General features: G+C 45.5%; 1 protein-coding gene across 2 annotated transcripts in view; it reads right to left on the bottom strand.

Moving 5' to 3' along the window:
* The window catches only part of LOC145349090 (protocadherin Fat 4), a 174,709-nt gene that overhangs the window by 111,942 nt on the left and 47,918 nt on the right, over nt 1-14,849 (bottom strand). For both annotated transcript variants that reach the window (XM_080197421.1, XM_080197420.1), the window contains exon 4: nt 7,742-8,652. In XM_080197421.1, the coding sequence (XP_080053547.1) occupies nt 7,742-8,652 (911 nt within the window). The remainder of the gene's footprint in view (nt 1-7,741; nt 8,653-14,849) is intronic.

Consider the following 14,849-nt stretch of genomic DNA (forward strand, 5'->3'; position numbering starts at 1 on the left):
GAACCGACAAGGTGGTCGTCTCTGGGCTACTGCCTGAACTGAGTGCAGACGGGCGTAGGGTTGACAGGATAAAGGAAGTGAATGGGTGGCTCAGGGATTGGTGTGGGAGGAATGGGTTCGAATTTATGGGGCATTGGCACCAGTATTGGGGTAGGTGGGACTTGTTCGGGCGGGATGGGGTTGGTCTGAATCGTGCTGGGACCAGAGTGTTGGCGAATCGAGTAAAGAGGACTGTAGACAGGGCTTTAAACTAATTAGGGGGGGGAGGGTGCGAGGGTAGGTGACGCTACGAGGTCTAAAGTTAAGGATAGGGTACAGGTAAGGGAAGAGGCCGAGGATGTCCCAGTTGGTGGCGTTACGGCAAATAGGGTCCAGCTGAAGGCTGGGATGAAAGCGCTTTATCTGAATGCACGAAGCATTCGGAATAAAGTGGATGAGCTGGTGGCGCAGATCGACACAAATGGATACGATCTGGTGGCCATTACAGAGACGTGGCTGCAAGGTGACAGGGACTGGGAGATGAATGTACAGGGCTATCAAGTGTTTAGGAAGGATAGGCAGGAGGAAAGAGGGGGTGGCGTAGCTCTGCTGATTAAGGATAGTATCAAGGTGGTAGCAAGGGATGATATCGGAGCCAAAGAGCAGAACGTGGAATCGTTGTGGGTGGAGATTAGGAACAGCAAAGGGAGGAAGACGCTGGTGGGTGTCGTCTATAGGCCCCCGAATAATGATCTGGAGGTGGGGCGGGCTGTTAACACGCAAATAAGTGCGGCGTGCAGGAATGGGACGGCAGTAGTTATGGGAGATTTCAATCTGCATATTGATTGGTCGACCCATGTTGGACGAGGTGGGCTCGAGGAGGAGTTCTTGGAATGCTGCCGGGATAATTTCCTTGAACAGTGTGTGTTGGAGCCGACGAGGGAGCGAGCTATCTTGGATCTGGTGCTATGTAATGAGGCGGGTAGAATTAGGGACCTTGCGGTGAAGGATCCTCTTAGAGAGAGTGATCATTGTATGGTGGAGTTTCTGGTGCAGATGGAGGAGGAGAAAGTGGGTTCCCGGACACGCGTCCTTTGTTTGAATAGAGGGGAGTATGGTAGGATGAGAGAAGAATTGGCAAATGTGGACTGGGGGAGTGCGTTGGAAGGTAGGTCTGCTGAGGAGCAGTGGAGGATCTTTAAGGAGATCTTTCTTGGTGCTCAGCAGAAATTTATTCCGATGGTTAAAAAGGACAGTAGGAAGAGAGGTAATAAGCCGTGGATAACGAAGGAGGTGAAGGAAAGTGTTAAATTAAAAGCGGAGGAATTTAGAGTAGCTAAGAGCAGTGGGCGAGAAGAGGATTGGGAAAGGTTTAAATGTCAACAAAGATTGACAAAGAAGTTGATAAAGGAGGGTAGGAGAAGCTATGAGGCTGGGCTAGCACTTAATATAAAAAAGGATAGCAAGAGTTTTTATAAATATATAAAAAGGAAGAGGCTGGCTAGGGTGAACGTTGGTCCTTTAGAGGATGAGAAAGGGGAGCTAGTGGTAGGGGATGGGGATATGGCTAAGGTCTTGAATAACTTTTTTGTTTCTGTCTTCACGGAGGAGGACGTGAATAATTTGCCGGGTGTTAGAGATGGAAAGGTGGTAGGAATGGAGGGTCTTAATGACATTACTGTTACTAGAGAGGTGGTGCTCGACAGACTGGAGGGGCTGATTGTGGACAAGTCCCCAGGACCGGATGGAATGCATCCGAGGGTTCTGAAAGAAATGGCGGAGGTTATAGTGGATGCCTTGGTGGTTATTTTCCAGACGTCGCTGGATTCCGGGGAAGTGCCGGAAGATTGGAAAACGGCTAATGTTACGCCGTTGTTTAAGAAGGGTGCCAGGCAAAAGGCGGGGAATTATAGGCCGGTTAGTTTAACGTCTGTGGTAGGTAAAATGTTAGAATCCGTCATTAAGGAGGAAATTGCGAGGCATCTTGAGGGGAATTGCTTGATAGGGCGGACGCAACACGGTTTCATTAAAGGGAAGTCGTGTCTGACAAATTTACTGGAGTTCTATGAGGATGTGTCTAGGGCAGTGGATAGAGGAGAGCCGGTGGATGTGGTCTTTCTGGATTTTCAGAAGGCGTTTGACAAGGTACCTCACAAGAGGTTATTGCAGAAGGTCAGGGGACATGGAGTTGGGGGTAGGGTGTTAGCGTGGATAGAGGATTGGTTGTCAAATAGGAGGCAGAGAGTGGGGGTCAATGGGTGCTATTCGGATTGGCGGTTGGTGACTAGTGGGGTGCCCCAGGGGTCGGTGCTGGGGCCTCAGCTATTTACCATTTATATAGATGATCTGGAGGAGGGAACCGAGTGCAGGGTGTTGAAATTTGCTGATGACACCAAGATTGGGGGAAAGGCAAATTGTGTGGAGGGTGTGGAGAGTCTGCAGAAGGATCTAGATAGGCTGGGCGAATGGGCCAGGAAATGGCAAATGGAATTTAATGTTGGCAAGTGTGAGGTGGTCCACTTTGGTAGGAAGAATGGTAGGAAGGACTATTACTTACGTGGCGAAAAACTGCAGCAGGCGACGGTGCAGAGGGACCTCGGGGTCCTTGTGCATGAGTCGCAAAAACCCAGCTTGCAGGTGCAGCAGGTGGTCAGGAAGGCGAATGGGATGCTGGCCTTCATAGCGAGGGGGATTGAATATAAAAGTAGGGAGGTCTTGCTGCAGCTGTATAGGGTATTGGTGAGGCCGCAGCTGGAGTACTGTGTGCAGTTTTGGGCGCCGCACCTGCGCAAGGATATTTTGGCCCTGGAGGGAGTGCAGAGGAGGTTTACTAGGCTGATACCGGAGTTGAGGGGATTGAGCTATGAGGAGAGGCTGAATAAACTAGGCTTGTACTCGTTAGAGTTTAGAAGAATGAGGGGAGATCTCATTGAGACGTATAAGATGATGAATGGGATGGATAGGATAGAGGTGGAGAGACTCTTCCCGCTCAAAAAAGACAGTAGGACTAGGGGGCACAGCCTCAAGATAAAGGGGAGGCGGTTTAGAACGGAGTTGAGGAGGAACTTCTTCACTCAAAGGGTGGTGAATCTCTGGAATTCTCTGCCCGTTGAAGTGGTGGAGGCTGCCTCGCTAAATATTTTTAAGAAGCGGGTTGATGGGTTCTTGATAAGAGAGGGGATTAAGGGTTATGGGGAGAGGGCGGGAAAGTGGAACTGAGCCACAACAGATCAGCCATGATCTTATTGAATGGCGGGGCAGGCTCGAAGGGCTAGATGGCCTACTCCTGCTCCTATTTCTTATGTTCTTATGTTAACACCGAACCCCACTCATCTCCCATCCCCAAATACACTCTGTCCACCTGACCCACTGACCCACATTGACCACCCAGCTCCCACAACCACTGACATCCCCTCCCGACCATCCAAATTTTATCTTGACCACCTGATAACACCCCCATGACCACCAAATCATTGAACCCTACAGTGTAAAAGGAGGCCATACGGCCCATCAAGTCTGCACCAACTATAATCCCACCCAGGCCCTATCCCCGTATCCCCATGCATTTACTCTAGCTAGTCCCCCTGACAGTAAGGGGCAATTTAGCATGGCCAATCCGCCTAACCTGCATATCTTTGGACTGTGGGAGGTAACTGGAGCACCTGGAGAAAACCCACACATACATGAGGAGAATGTGCAAACTCCACACAAACAGTGACCAAAGCCAGAGACCGAACCCTGGTCCCTGCCTCTGTGAGGCAGCAGTGCTAACCACTGTGCCACCGTGTCGCCTTTACCCCACCTCTCATCCCTCCACCCCCACCCCAGACCACCCTAACCTCTCACCCACTTACATACTTCCCTTCTCCCTGACTTCTTAACATGGCTGGGACTTTTAAACTTATCTGGTTTATGGCAGCTGGTGCTGTTAAAAGGGGATGTGGATTCCTATCCCCCTTCACGGCTGCCCTGTAGCAGAGGGACTCCAGACCCATTGTGCTGCACATTCTGCACCAGCCCCAGTTCCACGCACCTGACAAAGGAACACCATTTCTGAAAGCTTGTGGGATTACTATCAAATAAACTGGTTGGACTTTAACCTGGTGTTGTGAGACTTCTTACTGTGCTTACCCCAGTCCAACGCCGGCATCTCTACATCATTAGTAAGAAGGAGCAGAGAGGCATTCCGATGGTGACTGTCACTCCATGGATGTTCTGACCCCTACTGGCAATACTGATAATGCTGACCAGAGGTAAAACTGACAAGATCACTGTGTACTTCAGTCTTGACCCTCAATAGATCTTCAGCATAACGTTTCCTGTGCCCCACTTGGTGCACAGCTTATGCAGTGTGAACTCTCAAGTAATGACAGTTACATTAATTAACAACTTTGGAAAGAAGGTTGGCAGATATTGTTGATGAACACAGCTTGAGTTATAAGGCAAAGCGCAGATGCAGATAATTAAATTTTCACCAAACTCAATATACCCTTTACTAGAAACTGCACACATGTTGCAAAGCTAAGTGTCATCAGATAACATGGTCCCACATTGCATTGCTCATCAGCTTACACCAGCCACCATGTAGAGTGGGCAAAGTGCATCGACACCTATGCTGTAAGAGATGGGGGTCTGTACTGGAATTAGCTTCAGAAGAGCGAGGAGGCTAAGAAAGAATTAATAGATATTTTTAAGATTTATTGATGTAAAAGCTTGCATTTGCTTTGCACCTTTCACATCCATTGGAAATTACAAAGCCAATGAATTACTAATGTTGTCATTGTTGTCCGGCCAGTAAACACAGTAAACAATCTGAGCACACCAAGGTCCAACGAACAGTGATGTAATAAATTGGACTGGGTGAGGAATAGGTGTTGGTAATAACACCAGAAGAACTCCTTTCCTGGGGCAGCACTGTGGGACAGTGGTTAGCACTGCTACCTCACAGTGCCAGAGATCTGGGTTTGATTCCCAGCTTGGGTCACTGTCTGTGTGGAGTTTGTATGTTCTCCCTGTATCTGCATGGGTTTTCTCTGGGTGCTCTGGTTACTTCCCGCCGTCTGAGAGACATGCTGGTTAGGTGCATTGGCCATGCTAAATTCTCCCTCAGTGTACCTGAACAGGTGCTGGAGTGTGGTGACTCAGGAATTTTTACGGTAACTTCATTACAGTGTTAATGTAAGCTTACTTGAGACACTAATAAATACTCAGCTTATCTTCTTAAAATCATACCAGGTGATCTTTTGTACCCAAGGAAGACTATTATTTAAGTATCCCATCAAAAAGATGTCACCTCCAACAATACAACACTCATCCTGTACTGCACTGAGGTGACTGCCTGAATTATGAGTTCACGTGCTGGAGTTGGGGTTTAGTGTCCACAACATCTGATGCAGAGGCAAGTCTATTGCCACTGAACAGCTGCTTACATTGTATTAAATAGGGTAAGATTTCTTGGGGAGTTAGTGTCAATAAGCATGGATTTTGAAAGGGGGAATCATGTTGAAATAACTTGCTGTTTTTTGAGAAGGTAACAGAAAGGGTTGATGAGGGTAATATTGTTGATGTGGTATACATAGAATTTGATACTGAGGGTATTTTCCGGCTGTGATTGCTCCGAGGCAGGAAATTACTACCCGAGGTCAACGGGCCTTTGGATGGCCCGTGTCCCACCCACTGCGATTCCATAGTGGGCAGGACGGGAAAACCCCGCCCACAGTGCCACACAATGGACTTGTGTTGTAGCCCATGGAATTAAAGGGGCAGGAGCAATGTGGAAACAAAATTGGCTGAATAATAGGAAGCAGAGAGTAATGGTCAATAGATATTTTTCTGGCTGGAGGAAGGTTTGTAGTGATTGGTCTTCCCCAGGGTTAGTACTGGGACCCTTGCTTTTCTGGACAATTTCAAAGTTTGCAACTGGTATGAAATTTGGAAGCACTGTAATTTATGGGGGGGACAGTGTAGAATCTTCAAAAGGACATGGAGAAGTTGTTGGAGTGGGCAGATAGGTGGCAGATGATGTTCAATGCAGAGCAGAGGGACCTGGGTGTGTATTTGTGCATCTATCATTGAAGGTGGCAGGACAGGTGGAGGTAGCAGTTCATGAAGCTTATGATATCCTGGGCTTTATTAATGAGGGGTGTAGAGTACAAGACAAAGAGGTTAGGCTGAATTACACAAGATAGTAGTTAGATCTCAACTGGAATATTGTGTACCATTCTGGGAACCACACTATAGGTCCGATTCTCCCATCACAATGCATTCATCTTTTGGCGTGTCAGGTTGGGAGATGTACATGTTGGCCATTTTACGGGATTCGGGCATATGTTCCCAAAGCACTGCATGTCTCCCACTGTCACAGAGCAGGCGCAGTTGGGACCATGTTGGAAACCGGTGAGAAAACCAGGGAAGCGATTTTAATCTGTTTTTAATGTAATTTAAATGTCATTATCAGGTCCAGGACTGAATTTTCCAGGCCCAAAAGCATCTCCCACCCCTCCAGGAGTACTTCACTCTGGCGGGTTTAGAGTAGCCCCCCCACATTTGGGGAACTAGCGGGAGACCCCACTGTAGGGAACGGGGGCAATTGGGCCCCCCCCAGGGGGTTGGGTGGTAAGGGGTGCCTCTTGGGCATGGGCACCCTGGAAGTGTGAGCCTGTGCCTTCTGTCAATACCCAAGGGGCAAGTGCCCATGCCCAGGGGGCACCTTAGCACTGCCCACCAGCATGGGGCAGTGTCAAAGGGGCGGGCTCTATTGTGGGTAGGGCTTATGGGTGGTCGGTGGGGGGTGGGGGGTCCTGCTGCCATCTGCAGACAGGATTGGTCAGGGCTTGAGGGAGGCCAGCAATCAGGGTGGGGAAGGGTGTGGGCTGGGGGAGTGTAGAGGGTGGTGGCCTCCCGGGGAGGAGGGGGGGTGGTGTGGGAGGGGTGCAATTTCCCTTGAATTAGAATTTCTTTGGGAGAATTGGACCCCATAGGAATGCATTAGACAGAGCACAGAAGAGGGTTAGAAGAATGATTCCAGGGATAAGAAGCTTCAGTTATGATGAGAGATTGGAGAGGTTGGGGCCTTTTCCCCTTAGAGTGAAGAAGGCTGAGTGGGAGATTTGATAGAGGTGTTCAAAATCATGATGACAGAGTAAACAGGGAGAAACTGTTCACGCTCATAAAAGGGTTGAGAAGTAGATTTAAAGTGATTTGCAAAAGAAGCAAATGTGATGTGAAAAAAGCTTTTTCACACAACGAGTGGTCCAAGCTTGGAATGCTTTGCCTGGGGGAATGGTGGAGGCAGATTCAATCGAGGCATTAAAGAGAGAATTAGATAATTATTTGAACAGAAGTAATGTGCAGGGGAGCAGGGAAAGGCAGGGGAATGACACTAAATCATAACGCTCATTGGGAGAGAGAGACATGATGGGCCAAAAGGCCTCCTTCTGCCCGAGAGCAATCCTGTGCAGTAACTGGTTTAAGATTTTCACTGAGGGGAACCATTGGGTAAACGTTTGTTTTGCAGTGATGTTAGAGCATGTCATGCTTTACCACAAGTTAAGGCAGTTACCATTGCATCTTTTAAGGGAAGAACAGATTGTCATTTGAAGCAGAGATAGAGACAGGGTAGTCACAGAAATTTGCCTGAGAGTCAATGATAAAGTAGATTTTACAGAGCTCACATACTTCTAACTGGATTGATCAAACATAAAAAATATCAAATATATCAACAGTTAAAATGCACATAGAGGAAAGCAAATCTCCTAAATACCTGATGCACAATTTGAGGAACTGGGCTTATGTTCTCCAAGAGATGTAAAATCATTTCCATGGGCTGGATGATTGGTGCAAAGTCATTGAAATCTCTGAGTATAACATTAACAGTGGCTGTTCCTGACCTGGGACTCCTGCCACCATCCAAAGCAAATACCACAAAAGAATACACAGGGATTTGTTCACGATCCAAAGTTCTAGACACTGAGATTAATCCGGTGACTGAATCAATGTAAAATTCTTTGCTGCTGATGGTATATCGAACTTGTCCATTTTGGTCTTCATCAGGGTCAATGGCTGAAACTGTAAGTAAGTCTGAGCCGCGAGGTATATTTTCATCCACTGTCACAGTATAAATGTTCTGTGTGAAAACAGGACTGTTGTCATTTACATCGGTAATGATGATTGTAACACATATCGAAGAAGATAATGAGGGCTGTCCTTTGTCTGAAGCAATCACATCGACTGGGACCCATTCTACCAGTTCTCTGTCAAGATTGCTGATGACACTAAGTTCTCCACTTGTCGCGTTGATGCTAAACTTGTTGCTTGAATGTTGCTGCAGAGAATATTCAATGTGGCCATTGAGCCCAGTATCCAGATCCACAGCTTTAATTGTCATTATCAGTGTGCCAGTAGGAGTATCTTCGGGAAGGTCGAGAGTATTTGCAGTTCGAAACTCAGGGGCATTATCATTCACATCAATGAGCTTCACTGTAATCCATGCTGTACTTGTGAAACGTACTGAGTCACATTGAGCTTGATCAGTAGCTTGAACAATTAAAGTATAGACAGACTGGTGTTCTCGGTCTAATACCTTTTGAACCCTAAGCATAGCATTTCCGTCAACAAAGAACTGCCCATTGGGGTCCCCCGAGGTTATCTTAAATGTTAAAGCAGCGTTCAGACCTGGATAATAGACAAAGGACAGCATTAAATAGTGTTTGGTCCCTTATGCATCACTTACAGAGAGCAATTGCTATCTATTCCGAAATTCACTTCAAGACTGCCAGCAGATCAGTATCAAAACCAGTCTAAAGTTTATTTGTTAGTGTCACAAGTAGTCAATGAAGTTACTGTAAAAATCCCCTAGTGCAGCATGATGGCACAGTGGTTAGCATAGCTGCCTCACAGCGCCAGGAATCCAGGTTCGATCCCTGTCTGTGTGGAGTCTGTATGTTTTCCCTGTGTCTGGTTGGGTTTCCTCTGGGTGCTCTGGTTTCGTCCTACAGTCTGAAAGATGCGCTGGTTAGGTGTGTTGGCCATGCTAAATTCTCTGTGTACCCGAACAGGCACCAGAGTGTGGTGACGATTGGATTTTCCCAGTAACTTCATTACAGTGTTAATGTAAGCCAACTTGTGCTAATTAACTTTAATGGACATACTCCGGGGTCTGTTAGGGGTACACTGAGGGAGAATTTAGCATGGCGAATGCACCTAACCAGCACATCTTTTGGACTGTGGGAGGAAACTGGAGCAAACCCACACGGACACAGGGAGAACATGCTGATTCTGCACACAGTCACCTAAACTGGCAATCGGACCCGGATTCCTGGCATTGTGAGGTAGCAGTGCTAACCACTGTGCCACCAGTCACCCTATTCTGCCTGACTGCAGCCACTGCGATTATATATGAATGGTGGATTAACACTTACATTGGAAAATGAGGCTTTGTCTTTGTTCAAACTGTAAGTGAACCCTAAGATGACGACTCAAGACCCCCTGCCCCACAAAACCATTATTCCTGCAGGAGTTTCTTCAGGAAGTGGATAATATTCACAGTTTGGGCAAGTTTGAACTTCATTGCAAACTGAATCAGGATATGTTTACTCCAGATTGACTAAATTTCCTTCCTATATTTGGGAAATAAATGTATTTCATTTATAAATATATGCTGTTGCCATTAAAGGCACAACTCATGAGAATGTTTATTCCCATGTGCATCAACTGTACTTATCTCAAACTGTCACGTTTCATGTTTAAGTCTGGAGTGTTTTGAATCAGGGAGGTGATGGCCTAGTGGTATTATCGCTAGACTATTAATCCAGAAACTCAGCTAATGTTCTGAAGACCAGGTTCAAGTCCTGCCATGGCAAATGGTGGAATTTGAATTCAATAAAAAAAATCTGGAATTAAGATTCTACTGATGAACTTGAAACAACTGTCGATCGTTGGAAGAACCCATCTGGTTCATTGCTGTCCTTTAGGGAAGGAAATTAATGAATCTGGACCATAAAGCTACTCTAAGTAAGGGCAGCCATGAAACTACCATCTAAAACTCATCTGGGGTGGAATTTACATGTCCAGCCCGACACGGGAATCGTCGCAGGCAGGGGACGTACCACGCAAAGATCTGTTGACCTCGGGTGGCATTTTCTGGTTTTGGGGCAAACATGGCTTGAAAATCCTGCCCATCTGGTTCCCTTTAGGGAAGGAAATCTGCCAGCCTTACCTGGTCTGGCCTACATGTGACTCCAGAGCTACAGCAATGTGGTTGACTCTCAACCACCCTTAGATAACGAAGGATGGGCAATAAATGCTGGCCAGCCAGCGACGCCCATATCCTATGAATGAAAAAAAAATTAAACTATTGAGTTGATGGTGGGATACCAGAGGAAAAACCTAATCTGTCCTAATTTACATACTTCTGAGCATAAATCATTGGATATCAATCAAGAGTGAGAACTTTGATTAATTCTTCCCTTTCCTTGTCCACAATACTGGTCAAGCGTTAGTTGGCATCTTTCCCGCCACTTTGACTAAAATCAGTTTTAGCTAAAATTGCTGAGGCATAGAGAGAAATCTTTATATCCTCACTACAGGGGAGGTCCCAGAGGATTGGAGAATAGCAAATGTTGTTCCTTTGTTTAAGAAGGGTAGCAAGAATAATCCAGGTAATTACAGGCCGGTGAGCCTTGCATCAGTGGTAGGGAAATTATTGAAGAGGATTCTTTAAGACGGGATTTACTCCCATTTGGAAATAAGTGGACGTATTAGTGAGAGACCTTCCAAAATGCATTGCCTCACATTTGTCTGGATTAAACTCCATCTGCCAGCTCTCTGCAAAGATCCCAGCTCTGGTTTTGTGAAGGGGAGGTCGTGTCTCACTAACTTGATCGAGTTTTTCAAGTAAGTGACGAAGATGATTTATATGGGTAGGGCAGTAGGGCATGGACTTCAGTAAGGCCTTTGACAAGATCCCTCATGGCAGACTGGTGCAGAAGGTGAAGTTGCATGGGATCAAAGGTGACCTGGCAAGATAAATAGAAAACAGGCTCGGTCCTAGAAGGCAAAGGGTAGCAGTGGAAGGGTGTGTTTCTGAATGGAGGGCTGTGACAAGTGGCATTGTAAAAAGTCTGACAACACCAGGTTTTAGTCCAACCTATTTATTTGATAATATTCTCACATTATAATAAATAGGTTGGACTAAAACCTGGTGTTGTCAGACTTTTTACTGTGTTTACGCCAGTCCAACGCCGGCATACCCACATCATGACAAGTGGCATTCCTCAGGGATCAGTGCTGGAACCTTTTATATATATTACAACAGCAATGATTTGGAGGAAAATGTAACTGGTTTGATTAGTAAGTTTGCGGATGACACAAGGGCTGGTGGATTTGCAGATAGCGATGAGGATCATCAGAGGATACAGATCGGTTAGAGACATGGGCGGAGAGATGGCAGATGGAGTTTAATCTGGACAAATGTGAGGTAATGCATTTTGGAAGGTCTAATAAAGATAGGAAATATACAATAAATGGCAGAACCTTAAGAGTATTGATAGGCAGAGGGATCTGGGCACACAGGTTACTGAAAGTGGCAGCATAAGTGGAGAAGATCATTGAAGAAGGCATATGGCATACTTGCCTTCATTGGCCAGGGCATTGAGTTTAAAAATTGGCAAGTCATGTTGCAGCTTTATAGAACCTTAGTTAGGCCACACTTGGAATGTAATATTCAATTCTGGTTTCCACACTACCAGGAGGACGTGGAGGCTTTGGAGAAGGCACAGAAAAGATTTACCAGGATGTTGCCTGATATGGAGGTCATTAGCTATGAGGAGAGATTGACGAAACTTGATTTGTTCTCACTAGAACGACAGAGATTGAAGGGTGACCTGATAGAAGTCTATAAGATTATGAGAGGCATGGACAGACTGGATAGTCAGAAGCTTTTTCCCAGAGTGGAAGAGTCAAGTACTAGGGGGGACAGGTTTAAGGTGCGAGGGGCAAGGTTTAAAGGAAATGTACGAGGCAAATTTTTTTTACACAGAAAGTGGTGGGTGCCTGGAACTCACTGCTGGGGGAGATAGTGAATTTAAAGTCATGTCTGGACAAATACATGAATAAGATGGGAATAGAGGGATATGGTCTGCGGAAGGTTAAGGCATTTTAGTTCAGTTGGGCAGCATGTTCAGTGCAGGCATGGAGAGCCAAAGGCCCTGTTCCTATGCTGTAATTTTCTTTGTTCTCATCAGCACAAACCTGGGACAGAAACTGGAAGCTTTATATTCTTCCAGTTATAAAGAAGATTTAGTGAGATACAAGGCAGTGCAATACCTACCAAACCATATAGAGTTGATTACTCTAATGGATATAAACTAGCGATTTCAGCAAGTGCTCTTTGTTTGAGCTTTTAAAATACATCTGTTGCTATAGTGATTTCAGGTAACCTCCATACCAGAAAAAATTAAGATCTGAAGATTATTTCTCTGTACGTGATAGATTACTCTGCACAACAACATGACACCTTACAGAATGTTCACCCTGCATGCTTTGACCAGCTTTCACAATCTTAAATTTACCTGGGACAATTAAGTATGCCCTATTTTCATTACTCCCAGACATTGACATAAGTTCAACTCACGTCAAAAAAATTGATATGGTTTTTCATTGCTTAGCTTCTAATTATTAATGGATTACTAAAGCAGCTCTAATGCTATGCTCAAAGATAACTGGTCAGTTCATTTTTAATTTATAAGTCACCAAGAGTTGGGAAGGCATTCAGAATGAATGAGTACAGTGGAGTTTTAAAGTTAGTGTGAAAAGAGCATTTCTCCCCAGTGTGTGCTTTTTGAAGTTAAAACATTCACAATAACTAATACATTTTGGATACAAGCAAATTACAGCAGATCCTGGAATCTGAAACCAAAAGGGAAAATGCTGGAAAATCTCAGCAGGTCCGGCAGCATCTGTAAGGAGAGAAAAGAGCTGATACTTTGAGTGTAGATGATCCTTTGTCAAAACTAAAAGGCATAGAAAGTAGGAGATATTTACACTGCAGGGTGAGGGAATGAAAGATGAGTCATAGCCACAGAAACCAAGGGAAAGGCGGTTCATGGAAGTCCATAGAGAGAATAGAAGGTGTGAATGGCCAAACTGTAACAGATGAAGACGATGGGGTGGGGAGGGCAGGGTGATAGTTGGGGAAGATGGTTGGGAGAGAGGTAAAATTGAGAAAAGTGGGGGGCAGGGGAAGCAAAGGGGCAGAAAAAGTAAGGAATGGGGGGATAAATTAGGTATGTTTGAAATTACCATCACAATGACCCAGTGATTGATCCCATTAGGATTAAACTGCTTTTTCTCTAGTTTAAGTTTGACTACAACAGCTGCAGTCAATCTATCGGTTAGACACAGTCTGATGTCAATTGGAATAAATGAAGAGAAAACAAGGATTTCACCAAGGCTTTGTTTCACAGGCCAACTCACTGAACCCCAGACTTCACAAAATGACTCTTCAGCCTTCTCTCTAATTATCCAGCATCTGAATTGCTGCACACTCTCACTGTTTTTCCAGGACATTTTATAATCCTAAAACACACACACTCTGATAGGCAGCTCCACTGGCATGTGGCAAAGTAAATCAATATGTAAGATCTCAATTGGAAACAGGGAGATTAATTGCAGATGTTTGCACAGTTGATGCTATTGTGGCTCCTGTAGGAATTTATAACAAATTGAATTAAATATGAAAAGATTCCCAATTGAGCACATTATAGACCAGATATACATACATTCCCTACAATTTCCACATCTCTGGGTGGAAATTTACAGCAGGGGTGGGGGAGCAGGGACGGGGCCATAAAATGTGGCAAACCCCCAGTCTGCTCTAGCTTCAGCAGGACTGTAAAATTCCAAGTGAGCAGGCTGCACTGTTGACCAAAGCGTTACAGCAGAACAGCAAGAGCAGTCAACTCTATCCTCCAGATTCAATTAGTCCCGTGCGCAAGTGGTGATGATGTCACTTGAAAGGTCCGGATATGCGTAAGGTTGCAGTAAAAATAGTGTGCGCAAAGGCCAGGGAGGAGGAGTGAGTCAGAGCAGCAGCTGTCAGGCAAAGCAGATTTCCTTTTAACTTGAATGAATAGAGTCACTCACTCCAGTATCCAAGCATGAATAAACCAAAGTGAAAGACGCAACATGCTGTTCAAGATTTTGTTCTCCCTGCACAGGCAACAATAGCAGCATTAAATATTCATAGCAAGAGCACCAAAAGGGGTTGGAGGCATTGACATTGTTATCCATCTCAGCTAATACATTTTAATGGTCAGTGTGAAGGGAGCATCTTCCTGTGAAATGTTTCAGATTCCCAAAGTCTTATTCTGGAGGGAGGAACACGCTGTTTAATTAAGAAAGTGGACAGGCCTGGAATAGAGTGAACTGCTCTGCCCACACACTGATAGAAAGCAGCTTCATGTCTGTGATTCCTCCCAGTACACAATCTGAGCTGCCCTGTGATATGAGGGAGGATCTCTGTAAGGAGAGAAAAGAGCTGACATGATACGAGGGAGGATGTGGGCTTGGCAGGTAGGCAGATCTGAGCAGAAGCCAAACTTTTCACCAGGCTGTCAAAATACAAAGTCATTGCTGAGTTATCCTGATGGACCTCTCAGTAGAACATAGAACATAGAACATTACAGCGCAGAACAGGCCCTTCAGCCCACGATGTTGCGCCGACCAGTTTTTTTTAAAAAAAACACTGACCCACTAATCTAAACCAATCCCTTTTCGTCCATAAACCTATCCACAGATCTCTTAAACGCCCCCAAACTAGGCGCATTTACAACCGCAGCAGGCAGGGCATTCCAATCCCTCACCACCCTCTG

This window comes from Carcharhinus amblyrhynchos, chromosome 10, assembly GCF_965287045.1.
Source record: "Carcharhinus amblyrhynchos chromosome 10, sCarAmb.v2.hapA, whole genome shotgun sequence".
Classification (NCBI taxonomy): Eukaryota; Metazoa; Chordata; class Chondrichthyes; order Carcharhiniformes; family Carcharhinidae; genus Carcharhinus; species Carcharhinus amblyrhynchos.